Raw genomic sequence first — 20,082 nt, 5'->3', positions numbered from 1 at the left:
ATTCTAGAATTGGGGTGTAAGCTAGAGGTGCGGGGGGTGAGAGGATCACCAAAGAACAGTGGGGAGCAGAACAGGCAGATCTACTGAAATACACTGTTGAGGGGAGCAGCGGGTGAGATAGGAGAGGTCTAGTGCACCATGTGAGTTGCTCCCAGGAGGCCAGAGATCGAACTCATGCTGCAGTGGCTGGCAAAAGCTTGATAGCGCTGTCTTTAACCCCTGCACCACCAGGGAGGCCCTGACATCTAGACTTTGACTCCACTACCAGACTTGTTAGAAGCCCACCCTCTCTGATCATCACAGGCCACTGTTAGCTTCCCATTTGTCATGAGGAGGCACCCCCTATTTCACTTGGAAAAAGAAGGGAAAGTGCTTCACGGCAGAGGAGGCTGCTGCCCAAAATCCTGGATCAGTTCTCAGTGTGACTCTAGGCAAGCCACTTAACCTCCCTTTGTGAGGGATGATGAATAATGCTTTGATCTTGGCCAAGAAAAAAAGCTTTATAGAAACACCAAAAAGACCTATTCTTTCTTGGCATGTTTTAACTTCGTGTGGAAGTTGGTGTGCCTTTTAAAATTCCAAAACCTCCTTAGTTACAAGGCCATGTTCCTAGACTGGACTCCCAAGTTTTCAATCATAATATTGTGTCTCATTTTGTGTGGTGCTTAAAAGCAAAAATAACCCCGAAGCCCTTTTTATAGAGCTTTTCTCTCCAGCCCTCTAAGCTCTGTAACAATAGCCATCATACACACACACATACACACACACACACAAAACCTATATATTATTTTAAACCTGTGCATTTGGAAACCAAATTTGTGTTTAAGTACCAGCCAGAGCCCTGTTTTGTTCATGTGGGCTGCTATTTGTAGTGACTTGGGGTAAATCTTTTGGCTGCATATGTAGGTATAGGTGCAGATGTAAAGCAGGATTCCCTTTTCACACCCCACCCCTCTGCAGGCTTGCCTTCCTCATGTGGTGCCAAGATCCCAAATTAGAACCTGCACCTGAATTCAACATTCAGATTCCCTCAGGGAGAAGCTCACTTATGTGCCGCTAGGTGTGGAGACTGAGATGAGCTGGGAGAAGTATTTTTTTCTAGGAGTATTTGCATTTTAAAATTGCAAATGCAAAAGAAGAAATTCAAAATGATTGGATTTTAGGCAAGGAAAAAGTAACTCTATTCATAGCTCTTCACTGCTGTGTAGAGCATGACATCTATTGACAGGCACCCTGAGAGAGAAGGAGAAAGGGATCTGACGTTTCCCACAGACATTGTTTGTCCAACATCATTCCACTCACCATTTTACAGATGTCAATGCCAAGGTTGCAAGGAGTCAGGTAATTTCCCTATGGTTATAACAACTTGGAAATAGCGAAGCCAAGATCTATCGTCAAGAGTACTTGTGCTACATTGGAAATTAAGAGATCGGGACTTGGGATTCACTTGGCTTTACCTGTGTATGGAGCAACAGCACCCAGTCATCACTGCTCTAGTCATTTGAGTTAATAAAACAGTTACTGAGCATCTATTATGTGCCAGATATTCCTAAACCCTGGGAACCCAAAGATGAAAATGGCACGACCTCTGTCCTGGAGAAGCTTACTGCTTCTTGGTTTTCTTTGTTTTTTTTAAAGCTCTATTCATTTATTTTATACAAGAACCAGGGTATAGGCCAGATGCGTGGGAGGGTGAGAGGATTCACCAGCGACAGAGCGGGGAACAGAACAGGCAGACTGATGAAATACACTGCTGAGGGGAGCAGCAGGTGAGACAGGAGAGGTCTGCTGTGCCATGTGGGACCCTCGCCGGCCAGCCAGGATCGAACGTGTGCTGCAGAGGCTGCGGACAGCTTCACAGCGTGGTGCTCAACCACCTGTGCCACCAGGGGAGGCCCATCTGCTTCTTGTTTAATTGATAAAATACCTTCCAAAGGAGCACACCTTATTGAAGTATAATAGACATAGGTGTTAAGTATAATTTAGTGTAATGTGACTATTAATATGTAACTTGTGGGAACTTATGTTTTCAGTGCATTATTTCATTGTTTAAGAACTCCTTGAGGGCCTCCCAAGTGGCGCAGTGGGTTGAGTGCTGCACTGTGAAGCTGTCTGCAGCCTCTGGAGTGCGGGTTCGATTCCCAGTTGGTCAGGGAGCTTCCCACATGGCGGGACAGACCTCTCCTGTCACGCCCACTGCTCCCCTCAGCAGTGTATTTCAGTCCGTCTGCCTGTTCTGCTCCCTGCTGTGTCTCTGGTGAATCCTCTCACCCTCCTGTGCATCTGGCCTGTACCCCAGCTCTTGTATAAAAATAGATAAATCTTAAAAAAAAACTCCTTGAGATAAGAGCCCCAGGGTCTCCATTTTATAGATGAGAAAACAATCTTTGCAGTGGTAGAGATGTGACTATTATGTCCAGAAATAAGAACTACCTGAGGTGGTAAGGAACTGGAGACATAGTGACAGAGCTTCCCTTGGAGCCCTTTTGGGGTACTGATAAGAACTGGGAATCTGTCTCTTCTTGGATCAGGAAAGTTAGTACTTGCTGTTTGATGGCCATTTTATGGAACCATAGGGTGACTTTTGCTGAGAATTACTCTAGGATGATTTTCTTTTAGGCCTCAGTTTCTAACATTGTACCTGGTACAGGTAGGCACACAATAAATCCTTCTTGAACTAAATTTTAAAAAAGATAATTACAATACATTTTGCCAGTCTCAAAAGATTTGTAGGGAAGGAAAATATCATCAGTGGCCTTCCTGATGATTCCTAGCAGGGAAAATGGAAAGGTGATTTCCTCCAGGGCAATATCCAGGTGCTTGACTTCATATAAAGAGGGACACGTGTATTAATCCTGTGACAGAGATAGAAGAGTGAGTGATCACAAGAGCGGCCTAAAATCTTATCTGGGCCAGATTTTGTAGTATGCTATTTTCAGTCTAAAGAAATTCCTTATATGGCTCAACAGTAAGCTTCTGGAAAAAAAAAAGTTGCCTCAATTCCAAATTAATGCTCGTTATCGTCTACTTAGTGCAGTGAAAACAAACCAAGTTATTCTCCTTTCAATGTGTCCCCATGTGATATCCCAGATTACTTGCTCTTCCCCACCAAATGTTGTGTGAAAACGGAAAAAAATACCCTATTTTGGATCCAGCTCATCTTCCTGCTTCTTTTCATCAATGCAAACTCTCTCCTCCTCCTACTCATCTTCCTGTCCTTTCCTTCATGATTTAGCTTAAGTGTTGGTTTCTGTGTCATTTGGAACAAACAAAACCTATAGAAATATTCTTTAAAAGACAGATGCGGTGATTCGGGATGGGAAGCAAATGTTGGATGCTCACTCATTGCTTTTTAAAGACTTTAATTTACTGCAAAAAATAAAAAGGAGTCGTTCAACATGTAATACACGGCGTCAGCTTTGAAAACTGATAAGAGGAGAAAAATGCCAGACCCATTTTGAATTTGAACTTAACAACCAGGACCTTTATTTCTCCCTGCAACAAAATGATCACAACTTTCTTAGAATGATTTAAGAATTCCCTGGAGGCATTATGCCCAGACACCCCTTTGTAGCCCCATATCTGCAGGCTTTAGAATCCTCCTAACAGGGCTTATCAGAGAAGATTCCAATTTAGAGCAGCCAAAGTTTAGTGTCTGATATCAGTTCTAGCTTTTCTTTCTTTTTTTTTTTCAAAGAGAGACATGATGTTTTACAGTGTTAAGTTTTGAAAGATCCTACATTTCCAGTGAACAGTGTGCTTTTGTGAAAAGGTTTCTGAAAAGCATTATTCAGGCGAAAATGCATCAAAGGGATGGAAGTTAAAGAGAGAAAAGTTTGCCAATGTGAAGATTGGAGGGAAGCATGTGCTGACAGGTGCAATTATAGCCAAATAATTGAATCTTTTAAGAGCAGTCTGGTGAGATAAGGCAATGGTGTGGACTCACACGGGAAACCTGTTCGTAATTAGATACCCAGGAGCCAGTGTGTGGATCATGAACTATTTTACATGTGAACACAGTAGCTGTTGCACTTCATAAAATAGGGTGCAATAGCGTGATTTCAGCCCAACAGAACTTAAATGGATACAAAGGTTGGAGAGGAAGCTCAGCCGTCTTTCTCAGACTCCCCATAGCCTGGAACCTCTTTTAGCCCCAAATAATGGTAAACAACCTGCTTCTAAGTCCCTTGGACTCAAAGCAACTAAAGAAAATGTCAACTTTCAAAGTAAACAAATTGCTTTTATTAGTAATGTTAGAAATCTTTGTTGTTTGAAGCACTTTATAACTGTCCACAATAATCATTATTTTAGTTTCTGCTTATCTTGTTTACCTATACTATGAACTAAAGTTCACCATGTAGGGTAAATGAATTGGTCAGGCATTTGCGCCACTAGCCTCTGTGGCTATCAGCTGTGGCTTTGGTCATGTTGATGCAGGAGGCACTTGGGAGTGTGGGCACGGGTCACACATGCCTGATTGTGGACACCTGGAGCATGGGTGCTCACACATGCATAATTTTGCACACCTGAGCCTAGAGGCCAGGGATATAAGGGCGGCATCACTCAGGCAGCTGTAGGAAGACTGCTATGAGTGGATGAGTGACTACGAAGAGGCAAGACCAGAGAGACAATGCCAGAGAGCCCAGGGAAAGAGCGTAAAGACTTGTGGGGGGTTTGGAGGCTGGGGTTCCTGCGAACCTCACAGCCCCAGGCCTCCTGCCTTGCCAGCCTGCGGGCTTGCCCCTACACACTATCACTAGTACTTCCCCAGAGTTTGACATCTCGTCAAATTTGGAATTAAGTGCTCCCATGGCAGGCTAAATTGGGGTTTACATGTTACCGTGGTAGTCCACTTGATCCTCATTCTGGCTCTGGCACATACTGCATGACCTTTTAAAATACTGACCAAATGAGTGAGTGAGTCACAGGTCCCCTCTGGCATACACATGTGTAGGGTAAGGTAAATGTTTGTCAGGCTTTTCTGCCCTCCCGCCATTAGGATTGATGATGGAACCCTGTGGTTCTGAATGCATGCCTGATGGCAGCACCTGGGGTAAGGTGTGGGTATACGTAGGTGGGTTCACCTGGGCTGAGACAGGATTTATAAGGGCAGCGCCATGGGGACGCCAGTGGAGGAACAGCAGAGTAAAAGAGAAGCCAGAGTAGCAGAATAGAGAGAACAAGGCTACGAGAGAAGGCCGGAAAGCCTAGAAAAGAGTCAAGATTCGCTGGGGGCAAGGAGGCCTGCCAGCCTCCCAACCCCCCGGCACCCCTGCCTGCTGCGTACCCTGTAAATGCAATAAATGCCTGCAAAAGCTACTGAGGGCTCCAGGACTCCTCCTTCACCTGTCTGCTAGAATCATACAGAACCTGCTCCTTGTCCATCCTACCACTACAACATGGTAGGCCTGTAACTGAATCAGATGCCTAGTGAAATTTTTATCACCACTTTTTGATATAATTCTAGGGGGTTTAAACTTGGGCAGCTCAAAATCCCTCATTCAGCTTTAGGTAGTAAGCACTATGTCCGCTTGAACTCTGCTGGCAGAATGCCTGACATCATCAGTTATGATTAGGTTGCCACCTTAGTTGTTTCTTATCACCTAGAGACCTTTCAAAAAAAATACAAATGCTCAGGTCATCTCAAAGAATCTGATTAGATTGGTTTTTAGAAGGGCCCAACCACTGTTTTTATTATTATTTTTTCTTTAAGACTCCTCAGGTCATTTGGAAGATTGAGGATTAGTGTCAGGAAAAGGGATGTAAGGCATAGTCATAGTATTTTAAACTGTGCCCACCCACTTGGTTAAAATCTGTTTCTGCTTGGGCCTCCCCAGTGATGCAGGGGTTAAAGACACAGGGCTATCAAGCTAGCGCCAGTCACTGCAACACGAGTTCGATCCCCGGCCAGGGAGCCGACTATAGGGTAAGATAAAGTAACAAGCTTTTCTGCCCTCCCGCCATCAGGATAGATGATGGACCCTGCGGTCCTGAATGCATGCCTGATGGCAACACCTGGAGTAGGGTGTGGGCCTATGTAGATGGATGCACCTGGGCTGAGACTGGGCATATAAGGGCAGCATCACGGGAACGCCAGCAGAACAGAGCAAGAGACCAGACCAGCAGAAGAAGGGAACAGCAGAGTGAAAGAGTGAAAGGGGCAGAGAAGCAGAGGGCACAAGAGAATGCCGGAGAGCCCAGAGAGAGTGAAGATTTGCTGGAGGCTGGGAGGCCTGTGTTCCCCCATCACCCCTGCCTGCCATGTACCTGGTAAATCCCAATAAAAGCCTGCAAAAGCCACTGAGGGCTCCAGGACTCCTCTCCTTTACCCCTCTGCCCGGATCATAGAAAACCTGCTCTGTGGCCTTCCTGCAGCTACACCGACCCACATGGCGCAGCAGACCTCTCCTGTCTTGCCCGCTCAGCAGTGTATTTCAGTACATCTGCCTGTTCTGCCCCTCACTCTGTCTCTGGGGAATCCTCTCATCCCCCCACCCCATACCTCTGGCCTGTACCCCAGTTCTTGTATGCATAAAGAAATCTTTAAAAAATCTGTCCCTACAATGAAGGCGTGCCTCCTTCACTGCATCTTTTCATTTACTCTACACTTGCAAGTTAAAACAACAGAGTAACTTTGAGCAAAGGAATTTGATTCTAAATCTTGTTTCTGTGTCTTATTAATAGTGTGATCCTGGGGAAAAATGCTTAAATTTACTGAATTTTTGTTCCCCCATTTGTAAAGTGGGAATTAAAAGACTTCTTTAAAGATTAAATTGTTAGGGTGATAAAAACTATTTAGTACAGTTCCCTGCATGAAATGGGTGCTCAATGTTAGTCTTTTAAAAAAAGACTTATTTATGCATACAAGAACTGGAGTACAGGCCAGAGGGGTGTGTGTGGGTGTGGGTGGTATGTGGGAAGGTTTTGAGCGGATTCACCAGAGACAGAGTGAGAAACAGAACAGGCAGACTGACTGAAATGCACTGCTGAGGGGAGCAGCGGGTGAGGCAGGAGAGGTCTGCTGCGCCATGTAGGTAGCTCCCTGGCCGGGATCAAACTTGTGCTGCAGTGGCTGCAGATAGCTTCGTAGGTTGTGTCTTAACCCTTTGCGCCACCAGGGAGGCTTTCTTTTCCTCTCCTCCTAGCTTTAATTTCTTCATATGAAAAATTAGGGGCTTGAATAACATTTAAATTCCCTGTATTCACTAAAATTGGTGAATCTATTCTCAGTCTTAAATACTGTGAGTAGAGAATAACCAACAAACATATTCTTTTCCAGAAATTCAGTTTATATTCAAAAAACAAGCTATTGGCACAGTTTATAGGGAATGAATTTGTAGTTTCTTTTACCAATACTATTGTGTCCACATAGTCTCAGCTGACTGTTCTTTCAACCTGATATGTCTGTGAAATGGCTGGTCAAGACTTGGAATGTGGTTTTAGCTGTGAGAATAAGATTTTTGATTGAGTAATACCATCTGTTTTATGTGGCCATCAATCTTGTGCCCTTGACCATCCACTTGTTTCAACCACATGGCTACCCACCCTCTTCTATACTTTTAATTATGGTGGTAACACCTGGCATTTATATTCTAGCACCTATTTGAAGTGATACACTTCAGAGGATCCCAGGTGAAATCAGGAAACATCTTTTAATTACTACTTAGCTAATTAGTTTTTGTCAAGAAAATAAAATATTGCTTCCTCTTGATCCACTTCCAGAGAGCCACAGGGGAATTCGTTCCATTATAGCCTGGTATCAGGCAACAGTGCATGATACATGGCAATGTCTCAGAAAGGCATCTGCCTTGCTTCATTGTGACTCTCAGCTGGCCATCCAGCTCTAGAGGAAAACAGGCAAATGAGTGAGGTCCCGAGTTTCTATTATTACCAAATTCAGGCAACCAAAGCAGAGGGCTGGGGAGGGTTTCCAGTCCATGGACACAATGGGATTCCTTGTTATAGGCAGATAAATTGTCAACAGGGAAGCCACTCTGATAATGAAAATACAATTCTCTGCTTTTTCCCAGGGCCTGTAAAATGTAGCACGTGTGAGGTGCAATTCAGGGCTAGGAGCGAGAGTTTAGAAATCATGACAAGCTGAATTCAGATTTTGGTTTTATCACCATCTGTAGCAACAGCCAGCAAATTTTTTCCTGAAAGTGTTAGCAAGTAAATATTTTGGTTTTTGTGGGTCATGTGGTCTCAGTCACAACTACTCAACTTTGCTGTTTTAGTCAAAAGGAGCCATAGATAATATATAAATGACCAGGCATGACTGTGTTCAATAAAACCTTATGTACAAAGAGAGGCAGTGGAAAAGATTTGGGATAGTACGTTAGTTTACTCACCCCTGATCTATAGGATCTTGCACTAATAAACTAATTCTCTAAGTTTCTCCCTAGGACTAAAAGAGATATATATATATCTATCTATATATATATATAAATATATATAGTTAAATACTTCTCATGTAGTTGGCATATAGTAAGCACTTGAAAATAGTAATCATTATTATATTAAAAATATTGTATACCATTGATTGTAAGGTAATACAGATTCCAGACATGTTAAAATGTACTTGAAAGTCTTAAAAGTGATAAAATTTGGTAACAGTAATTATAGTAACAATGTTCTATATAAGATTTGAAGTTTTGTTTTACCAGTGGTGGTTTAAAGCTTCTGGTGTAACATTTCCTTGTGATGTTTTTTCTTGTCAGGGACACATGTCACGAACTCCTGGGACATGTTCCACTACTTGCGGATCCTAAATTTGCTCAATTTTCACAAGAAATAGGCCTGGCCTCTCTGGGAGCATCAGATGAAGATGTTCAGAAACTAGCCACAGTGAGTTTGTTATCAGCTTAAAAAACTCTTTCTACTTATGTCCATTTATTTGTAAGGTAAAGAAAGCTTTAGAGCTATTGACTGAATTACAAAGCAACTGTTCTCAAGAGGAAGTAGTGATTTTCCCTTTCCCCATGTTGTGCTCTTCCGAAGCAGTGTGTTGTTATTTTGTTAACCTCTCCTCCCCCATTTGTATTTTGTCCTTCTTATTCAAGGGTGGACGAGATAGAAAATATTTTAGGCTTGCAGGTCATTGGTGTCTGTGATAACTATTCAGCTCAGCTGCTGTGTTGCAAAAGCAGCCATGAACAAAATATAAAGGAATGAATTTGGTTGTCTTTCTTTTTTTTTTTTTTTTGAGTATTTATATTCTTTTAAAATTTTTTTTTAAAATAATAAATTTTATTTTTATATTCCCCATACAATTGCAACCCCCCCATTCTGATCCCAATCCCTCCCCTCCCGCCCCCACCCCCCCCCAAAAGTGTCTCTGTTTCATAGTTTTTTGTTGATTCTGATTTTCACTTTCTTATAGTTATTCATTTTCTTGGTCCCTTATTTAAGTTTTCTAGATTCCTGCTATGAGTGAGACCATCCGGTATTTTTTTTTTTTTTTTTTTCTTTTTGGCTTATTTCGCTGAGCATGATCCCTTCCAGCGCCATCCATGTTGCTGCAAATTGCATGTGTTTATCTTTTTTGAATGCTGAGTAATATTCCATGGTGTATATGTACCACATCTTCTTGATCCAATCATCTATTTTTGGGCATTTGGGCTGTTTCCAAAGCTTAGCTATTGTAAATAGTTCTGCTATAAACATAGGGGTGCAGGTGCTCTTTGGAATTGATGTTTCTGTGTCCTTTGGGTAAATACTTAGGAGTGGAATTGCTGGATCATATGGAAGCTCTATGTTTAGTAGGTACAGAAATCTCCACACAGCTCTCCATAGTGGTTGGACCAGTTTGCACTCCCACCAGCAGTGCAGGAGAGTTCCTTTTTCTCCACACCCTCGCCAACATTTGTTGTTGCTAGTTTTTTTAATATGTGCCATTCTCACTGGTGTAAGATGGTAAGTTTTGATTTGCATTTCCCTGATTACAATGATGTTGAACATTTTTTCATATGCCTGTTGGCCATTTGCATTTCTTCTTCAGAGAAGTTTCTTTTTAGCTCTTCTGCCCATTTTTTGACTGGATTATTTTCTTTGTTGTTGAGTCTCATCAGCTCTTTGCAGATTTTTGTTATCAGTCCTTTATCATTAGTGTTGGGTGCAAAAATGTTCTCCCAGTTGGTGGGGTTTCTCTTTGTTTTTGTTATTGTCTCTTTTCCTGTGCAGAAGCTCTTTAATTTGATGTAGTCCCAGCTGTTTATCTTTGCCTTCACTATCACTGCTTTAGGTGATGTGTCTGTAAAGATGTCTTTATTTACAAAAGCTGGTGGTGGGCCAGATCTGGCCCTTGTGCTGTATTTTGCTGACTCTCATTTTAATTCAATGTTAATTTCCTAGAAATTTTAGTAATATTGTAAAAAGTATGCTTTTATGGTAAAGCAGAGCGTTAGTCAATATGACTGTGGTCAGACACAATTTGAATCAGCAATGAGAAGTTCAGGCTAAACAATTATTGTAAGTGAAAGACCAGGAAAAAAAACCTACTAGATGCTGTGATCTCAGTAAGGTTCTTCTCAAAACAAGCAATATGAAAGGAAATATATAATGTTGGGTAGCTCCAGTTCAAGATGCTGAGGAGTTAGGTCTAGCAAGCTCATGTGCCTTTCAATAAACCCAACATAAAGAGGTTAAGAAAGAGCAGGTATAGCAAATTTACTTATCTACAGGGACCAGTCTATCATCCTAAATGAGCAAAGTTACTGGAGAAAAAAAATAATGGGGTCTTTACTTGTATATATTTGACACAGATGCACATTGATAGCATATTACACATGTAGGAATATTCTTCATGTCTACCAAGAAAAAAGTTTTCTCTTAGATTCCTTAAAAAACATGGCTCTTTCAGAATATCTTTTGTTTTCTGCTTTTGATAAATCTATGGGAACTGAGAAATATTTCTCTATTAAAAGAGTAACAGCAATACAAATGCCATGCTGTTGGTGTCACTGTGGTGATGGATAGGGGTTAGTGGGGACTGTGGTAATTTGGAAGGGCATGCTTTTCAGCAGCGGAATGTTGGTCCTCAATTCCCACTCATGGTTGCCTGATGGGATTCAGGGTTTGGTGTTGCCATATCTCCAAATTCTTGAGAGAGATGGGCAATCTAGATTTCTAAATTAAGTTAATGACTTTTTCAATTTGGCTCATATAAAAAGCTACCATTATGAGTGAGAAAATATTTTTGTAGATTGAATCTGGATCTTGATTTCCGATTTGTAAACTCTGCCCTAGGGATTTTATCTCCTGCATATTTATTTGCTGTCTATTACTGCGTAAAAAATCCCCCAAACTGAGGAAATTATGTGTGGATGAGAGAGAGAGAGAGAGAGAGAGAGAGAGAGAGAGAGAGAGAGAGAAAGAAAGAGAGAGAGAATGTAGGAGGAGTTGTGATGCCTTTCATTATTTGATCACATACTGTTCATTAGAAGGGACTCACTTCAGCTCACACTCGAGAGGAGAGAAATTAGGCTTCATTTTTGGAGAAAGGAGAGTCAGAAAACATATTTTGAAACCATCACACTATGAGTTCTGTTATTTAATTCTCAAACTTTGGCTCTGGCTTTAAACTCCATATTTTGGAACCTTTTTTGGGCCTTTAAAACTTCTCTTAAAATTTTCTGGTTTAGCTTTTGACCCCCTACAACTTGTACTTTTGATCAGCTATGAATGCATTGCTTTCTTCTCTCTGAACAGTCACAGACTGGGATACAACTTTGCCAGACTCTCTCTCTCTCTCTGTGTGTGTCCAAAGAAAGAATAAGGTGTACTTTATGAATGTGAATGTAGGTGGATCTTAGCAAGTAATCTTTTTTTTTTTTTTAAAGATTTATTTATTTATACAAGCACTGGGTACAGTCAGAAGCGCGGGAGGGTGAGAGAATTCACCAGAGCCAGAACAGGCAGACTGACGAAACACACTGCTGAGAGGAACAGCGGGCATAGCAGGAGAGGTCTGTGCACCATGTGGGACCCTCGCCGGTGGCTGGGATTGAACTGGTGCTGCAGAGGCTGCAGGCAGCTTTGCAGCCCAGCGCTCAACCGTTGCGCCACCAGGGGAGGCCCTTAGCAAGTAATCTTACTCCTTTCTTAAAAACAGTGACAAGAAAACAGTTTTACTGTCCCTTACCTTTATACTCCATCAAATCATGATCAATTAATTCCATCATCCAAACTAATATTTGTAAAGAACATGACATGATCCTTCTCATAAATTTATAGCTTTTATAGATAAAACTTACATTTTTCAGAGGCGAGAAAGTGCTAATTCTTGAAAGATGAGAAAAAGTCAGTCAAGCTGCAAAGCGGGAAAAGAGGGACGATTTCAGTCGTAATAAGAAATCTTCCTGGAACTGAGTTTCAGGAGGAAGTACCTGCTCACCAGTTGTGAGGGACATATTGATGGCAAAGGCCACCTTTGGTATTGGTTTTCTATTGCTGCCATACAAATTACATGTGGCTTAAAACAGCATAAATTTATTGTGGTTTCATAAGGTTCGAAGTGCAGTAGTACTCAGTGGGCTAACATCATGTATTGGGGGCCTCCCTGGTGGCATAGCAGTTGAGCGCTGGATTGTGAAGCTGCCTGCAGCCTCTGCAGCGCTGGTTTGATCCCCGGCTGCTCCCCGGCCACCAGAGGAGGGTCCCACATGGCGCGCAGACCTCTCCTGTCTCCCGCTGCTCCCCTCAGCAGTGTACTTCGGTCCTTCTGCCTGCTCTGCTCCCCGCTCTGGCTCTGGTGAGTTCTCTCACCCTCCCGTGCTTCTGACTGTGCCCAGTGCTTGTATAGATAAATAGATGAATCTTAAAAAAAAATAAAACAACAAAAAACAAAAAACAGGGCCTCCCCGGTGGCGCAGCAGTTGAGCACTGGGTTGCGAAGATGCCCGCGGCCTCTGCGGCGCCGGTTCGATCCCCGGCTGCTCCCCGGCCACCAGAGGAGGGTCCCACATGGCGCGCAGACCTCTCCTGCCGCCCGCTGCTCCCCTCAGCAGTGTACTTCGGTCCTTCTGCCTGCTCTGCTCCCCACTCTGGCTCTGGTGAATTCTCTCACCCTCCCGCGCTTCTGACTGTACCCAGTGCATGTATAAACAAAAAAAAACAAACAAACAAACAAATAAAAAAAAAAAACAACACATGCCTCTATAAAAAAAAAAAAACAAAAAAAAACAAAAAACAAAAACAAAAAACATCATGTATTGGTAGGCCATGCTCCTTTCTGGAGGCTCTAGAGGAAACCTATATCTTTGCTTTTTGCAGCTTCTGGAGGCTGCACGCAGGTCATGGCTCCTGGCACCTTCATCTTTGCCTTTCTCTGATCTTTCTTCCATTGTCCCATCTCTTTAACTGACTGTGTAACCGGGGAAGCTCTCTTGCTTTTAAGGACACTTGGCATTAGATTGAACCCCTCTGGAAATTTCACATCCGTCTCCCCATCTCAAGGTGCAGACCCTTACTTAAATCTCTTTGCAAAGGTAACATCGACACAAGTTGTGGAGATTAGGTGTGGGCATTTTTGTGTGTGGGATATCATTACTCTTTGTTTCTGTTTTTATACTTGCAAGCAAAAAAACTAATACTGGAACTTTGAAACCTATTTTACTAATGCCAGTGAATTTGTAGGATGAATAAGTTTTCTTTAGGAACTTGCATTCCCTAGCATGATTGTAATACCCTTGGCCATTGATTGTCCTAGCTCCGACCACCAAAACCATTTCCTGCTGTTACAGATCATTAGGACATTAATCATGTTTCTCTTGGTCTCCTTCCCTCTTTATTTTTCATTGTCCTTTCCCTGGAATCTACCTGCTTTTTGGTAAAAGCCAATTCAAGTTAATAGATATTCTTTAAGTGGTGAACAATCCTTGGTACTGTGAAGTGTAGAGATAGACAAAAGACAAATGTACTTGCTTCATGATACCTACGATTTAGTTCTCAAAAATACAGAAAAAGAGTTAGCATCAGTTTTTTTTTTTTTAAAGATTTATTTTTATTTATTTATATAAGCACTGGGTACATTCAGAAACGCAGGAGGGTGAGAGAACTCACCAGAGCCAGAGTGGGGAACAGAACAGGCAGAAGGACTGAGGTACACTGCTGAGGGAACAGTGGGCGGCAGGATAGGTCTGCGCACCATGCGGGACCCTCCTCCGGTGGCCGGGGAGCAGCCGGGGATCGAACCGGCGCTGCAGAGGCTGTGGGCAGCTTTGCAACCCAGCGCTCAACTGCTGCGCCACCGGGGAGGCCCAGCATCAGTTTTTATTCATTCCATGAGTGGATATGTAGGAGAAGTAGATTTAAGGCCAGTCTCCCAAGTGCATGTGATTTTGAGTTCAATACTGGAGAGCAGGATTCTGAATTAGGGTAGGAGCCAAGCAAAGGGGGGCTTCTTGATGTAGGAAGTAACTAGGGAAGTTTAGGGAGGATCACGGGTCCCCCAAGGGAGCTGACCTTCCTGGAATTTTGCAGTGGCCTTGACAATAAAAAAAGGTAACTAAAAGAGTGTCAACTTGCAAGAGACTTCAGCTCAAAAGATTTCAGCTGTCTTCCAAATGCAGTGGCATATTGGGGGCAGGTGGGAAGGGTGGGTATCACTTTGGTTTTGTCTGATCTTGTTTCTTTTTTCCCAATATCACCTGAACCCCCCACCAACAGCCTTTGATTTTCTGTCCCTCACAAGCCTTGCGGTTCCCATTCTTTCCTATTTTGTAGACTGCATATTTCCTTTGAAAAGTGTTTTGCAGACCAAAGAGAAATTTGAAAAGCTGCTTCTGTGTGATGTGGAGAGTATGGAGGAGGTAGACTCACAGTGTGAGAAGGTTGGGGAGATTTTTCCTGAAATGATACTAAAACTGCTGTTGACTTCTAGAACCCCATCCCATGCCTCAGTTAAAAACAAAGTGAATGGAAAACTGCTGGAAAATGATCTTAAAAGAAGACAGAGTTAGCATCCAGCCAGGCAATTTCAAAGTAAACCCTGGAATAAACAACTTAATGGGTGACATGCATATTAATGACCTTCAAGCTAAGGACTGAAGCTTGAAGGCTAATTTAACGACCCAGTGGCAATGAGTAAGAGATTAAGAGCTAAGGCCTCACTGACAGGCCTCTGATCCCTGCAGCTGGGGGATAGTGGTGGTTAGCTAGGCCTCTTAGCTGTCCAGATGAGAAATGGGGGTATTATTAGCTGATTTCCTCAAAGTTGTTCCCATTAAGTCCCCTGAAGAAGTACTAGAATAAAATGAGAGATGAGATGTAGCAAAGGAGAAAAAGCCACAGAGAGGACAAATGGAAAAGCACAGAAATCACTATTTATGCAGAACAATGAGACAGGCCATATTATTCTTTTACCCTAGGTGAGATTTATATTATTAATGACTCTGCTTATATAGTGCTTGCTTTTCCTGTGTTTAGTGAATCTAAGCACTTATGAAAAAGAGAGTCACGCCTAGTGAAAACAGACACTTAATAACTTTCTGTGATGTGCTGTTCACAAATCCATCTAAGGAAGAAAACAGCCTCTGCTAGGACTAATTGGCACCACCAAACTCTATTTGTCGAAAGCCGATTTTGAACATTGGGGTCGGATCTCAGAAGGACCAGGCTATAGCCTGTAGCTACTGCCTCTCCTGGCTATATTTCTGCATTTTATTTATTTTGACATTTTAATAATGCTCAGTTTTGAGAATGAAGCTATCTCTGATGTTTTGTGGGCTCTGGTTTCTACGCCCTGAGAACCATTTAAATGAAACTCTTTTGTATCTCAGGAAATTGATGATGATGCTTGGTAAATGTATTTCAAGAGCATTGTTGTACATGTAAATAATTTGCCCTCTGGTGGATAATGAATAAGTCCATTGATTTTGGCAGCTGCACTCTTTCCATACTAATCCTAGCTGTCCAGATTCTGCCCATGACAGATAGGCCAAAAATTCCCAAAAAGGGCCATTTAGTGTCTATTATAATTTTTAGGCCAGTCATTACCCACCGTAGTTTTGACTTCACTGGATTTAATACATTAGTGTCTTCTTTGAGGGCTGTAAACTTCAATGCCTTCAGGGGCCAGCTAGGTAGCAAACGTGTGTGAAACAGCCTGATATAAGGTAATAAGGGCTCTTGGAGCCTGTGGAGATCTAGATGCCTCCAAATGCAAAAATTAGAGCAAAACAAAATCTTCTCTGGCCAAAAATCATGTTTGCAAACTGAAAGAGAATTGTAGGCTCTCATTGGCAGCCCTAGTATCAAAAGTTAGATTATATCTTAGCCTAAATCATCCTTGAGGGACCAGTCTCTCCTAGATGCATATTTGCATCATAGCTGATGTTCTCAATTAATGTTTGCTGGACAACTGACTATTTTTCCCAGAAAAGATGGCTCTCAGTGTTTGCTGGAGATGAGTATCCTACTGAAGTTGAGGGGTGAGTGGTTTTGAATTATAACTTTAAATAGTTGCAAGCATGATTGTCATTCATTGCACATTGTATGCACAGAGCATGTGTTAAGGATTTATTTATTTTTTAAAAGATTTATTTATTTATGCATACAAGAGCTGGGGTATAGGCCAGAGATGTGGGTGGATGAGAGGATTCAGCAGAGACAGAGTGGGAAACAGAATAGGCAGATTGACCGAAGTACACTGCTGAGGGGAGCAGTGGGTGAGACAGGAGAGGTCTGCTCTCCATGTGGGTTGTTCCCTGGCTGGCCAGGGATCGAATTCGTGCTGCAGAGGCTGCAGGTTGCTTCATAGTGTGGTGCTTAACCCCTTGAGCCACCAGGGAGGCCCTGTTAAGGATTTATTTAATTCGTTGTGAGGGAAATGCAGAATGGGGATCTACTTCAAGGAAGAATTTGAGGGACTGAGACTATAGAATCACTGAAAAGAAGAATCCTAAAATAAGGTGAAAAATGTTTTATCTTCTCCAGGGCAAAAAACCAAAAACAACCATAACCTTTTTGCATGTCCAGTGGACAAAAATAGCACAACTTATTAATCTTCACAAGTAAACACCTAACTTTACAGCACCCCAATCGATAGTAAATAGGAAGTGAGGCAAAGGTTGTATCTTTTAGGTCAGTGCTTTTCAAACTGTAATGCATATTTGATAATCCAGGAATCTGGTTAAAATACAGATTCTGGTCCAGCAGGTCTGGATTGGGACCTGAGAATTAGCATTTTTTAAATTAATTTTTGTTATTTTTTTACGTCATTGTTCATTTTTAAACAATATTTGTTTCCCCCCACCCCCTCAGGTGTAGTCCCTATAGAGTTTCCTTCACCAAGGCACCCGTGCATCATCACCTCAGCCCCCTGTGCTCCTCCCTCCCTCTGATCCCTCTCCCTCCTCCTCCCCTGCAGGATGTCTCTGATTTATAATTGTCTGTTTTTGCTTTGTTGTGTTTTGTACTGTTACTATTTTTTTACACCGATGTCTTATTGAGTTCCCTATATTTCTGCTATAAGTGAAACCATCGATAGTTTTCTTTTTCCTTCTGGCTTATTTCACTGAGCATAGAGTATTAGCATTTTTGACAAGATTGCAGGTAACTTTGATGCTGCTGGTGCAAGAGTAGCAGGTGACAGGTGTTAGGTGGGCCTGTTGGACAGTGGTGACTATGTCTTTCAAAGGCACATAGCAGTCTTTTAGCCTTATTTCCATCTTTCAATCCTTTTTATAAAAACAACATAACAATGTTACCAGATAAATATTGTGCAGTGTGAGATGAGTTTATTTAGGATCATTCTGAACCTGAAAATGGGCCCTTGTCTATGTAAATGTCCTGTTTTGTGTGCCTGCTCTGACACTCTCCTGCTTCCTGTTTTTTTCCCATATGACACATATTATTCAATTTCACAGAAATGCACAAACAGAAATTTGCTGATCAGATAAATTTAGGAACTAGTCCTAGAAATATTGATTTCTCTTCCCCTGAATGTTAGAAAATGTAAAGGGATGCCTTTCACCAAATGGTGCATCCCATCCTACGATGCAGATGGCTTCAATTCAATCTATTCATTTCTCACATCATAAAGGCATTTGAAACAGACAAAGCTGTGCATCATTTGTAGGGAAAAGCAATCAGTATGAATACACCACAGATGTTTCCCAAGCAGAATAAATCGGCCTCTGGCCCAGTTGGAATTTTCCCTCTACCAAGTGTGTTAGGTCATCCATTCAATTCTGTTGACCCCCCAACATGTTTACCTTCCTCTTTTGATTGAAGGGATTCTGTCATGGCTCTTGATAATGCTGAAGAGAAATGTCTTGGCCAAGGGTAATGAAGGAAAAACAGTCTTTTCCTAAATGTGTTCCCAGAATGTTAGTCTCATGAAATGTTACTATGAGTTCTGTACAAGGAAGGATCCAGGGGCAAATAAATTTGGGAAACAGTGGGTTAAATAGAGTTGAGCAATTTGGGGCCTCCCTGGTGGCACAAGGGGTTAAGCACCACACTATGAAGCAATCTGCAGCCTCTGCAGCACGAGTTTAATCCCCGGCCGGCCAGGGAGCAACCCACATGGCGCAGCAGACCTCTCCTGACTTGCCTACTGCTCTCCTCAGCAGTGTATTTCAGTAGATCTGCCTGATGTGCTCCCCACTCTGTCTTTGGTGAGTCTTCTCATCCCCACACCTTTGGCCTGTACCTCAGATCTTGTATGCATGAATAAATAAATCTTAAAAAAAAAAATAGAGAGGTTGGCTTTTTAAAGTGTAGGACTTATCAGGAGACTTTGATAAGATAATGTGCAGAGTGAATCTACATAAGTGATAAAAAATTATTTTTCCAAACTTACCATGTTTCCTCCATTTTAAGGTGCCACTGATTGTAAAACATATCCTTAGTTTAACAACATTTTTTTTAGGAGGAAAAAAGACTTAGCTAGCAAAATGTTTTGATATTATTTGTAAGATGAAGCTCTATTTTGGAGCTATTAAAAATGTGATAAAAGTGAACTTGAAAGTTAAGAAAATCCTAATATGGTCACACAAGTCTCTATATAAGGAATGAATATTGGCATCCTAAGCTATTTATATTTAAGGAGCACAGCTTAGGAGAAATAAATGTGAAAGGCTTTTGAAAGGCTGGAAACCATTGTGAACAGGTATCTGATCACCAGCTTAAAAAAATATATATTTTTTTGCAGGGAATAATTGCTAGGGAATTAATAATATGGGGTTCTGTTTGTATTTTATCAAAGCAAATAATTTATTTGTTCCAAGTAAAGGAGTTTGCAGTGATTGGAGGCTTTTGATGGCTCTGAATCAAGCGAGTTTGAATATTCAGGTACAACCGGTGCTTTCTCATGCTGAGAGTGGTAATGAACTGTACAGTCAGTCTTAAGCTAATAATTCACATTACAAGTATAATTGTAGAAGTAACCTCAGTTTATGAATTGCTAATTAATATTTTCCTGCCTGCTGAGGAAGAATATTAGCTTGTTTGCTCATCTCTTATATCTCTGCCTACCTGGCTGGGGGTAGGGAACTTGCATATACTATGTCCAACTCTAGTTCTCTCTGAAGATGGCCGACATTAAAATTCACTATTTAGTGTCTCAACAGAAAGCTTGAAATAAGCCCCAGGCTTGTTTATTCCATGTAGAGTCTTTGAACTAGTTCAGCTTTTTGGATCATTTGATTCAAAGCTGACAAAAGGCTGGAAGGAATGCACTTTTATACATTCTTAATTGAGATGTTTTGGTGAGTGATCATTTTGTATATTATTTCCAAGAGTAACTTAATTAAAACTTAGTAATATCTATCCTAACTCATTATTTTTACTTTTATGTGCATGGAGAAAAATAGTACGTTCTTGGAAGGAACACTATATTTCTTTAACTAGCTCCATAGGGATTAACTTGTGTCCTTTTTCATTATTTTCACCACCACTTCCCTTGTCTTTTTCTACTTAGGTGCTCCCAAGACCACACTTCCTGTGGACTAAAACTCTCTTCTGAGAACCTTGATATTGGGGCTGAGACTATTTTGTTCTGTTTGTGTATTTCACTTATGATATTCATTGTGACCATTATGAGATGTTTAGCATCTCTTTCTGTTATGATGGGAACAC

The 20,082-nt window shown here is 41.7% G+C and overlaps 1 protein-coding gene across 1 annotated transcript in view; it reads left to right on the top strand.

The window, feature by feature from the left end:
• Positions 1–20,082, top strand: part of TPH2 (tryptophan hydroxylase 2) — a 111,347-nt gene that overhangs the window by 52,849 nt on the left and 38,416 nt on the right. The window contains exon 8 of the mRNA XM_037515247.2: positions 8,721–8,847. Within this exon, the coding sequence (XP_037371144.1) occupies positions 8,721–8,847 (127 nt within the window). The remainder of the gene's footprint in view (positions 1–8,720; positions 8,848–20,082) is intronic.

This window comes from Talpa occidentalis, unplaced genomic scaffold, assembly GCF_014898055.3.
Source record: "Talpa occidentalis isolate TD23 unplaced genomic scaffold, MPIMG_talOcc4v2.1 talOcc4.16, whole genome shotgun sequence".
In the NCBI taxonomy this organism is placed as follows: Eukaryota; Metazoa; Chordata; class Mammalia; order Eulipotyphla; family Talpidae; genus Talpa; species Talpa occidentalis.
Note: the sequence above shows the minus strand (reverse complement) of the source record. Positions and strands in the feature narration are given on the sequence as shown.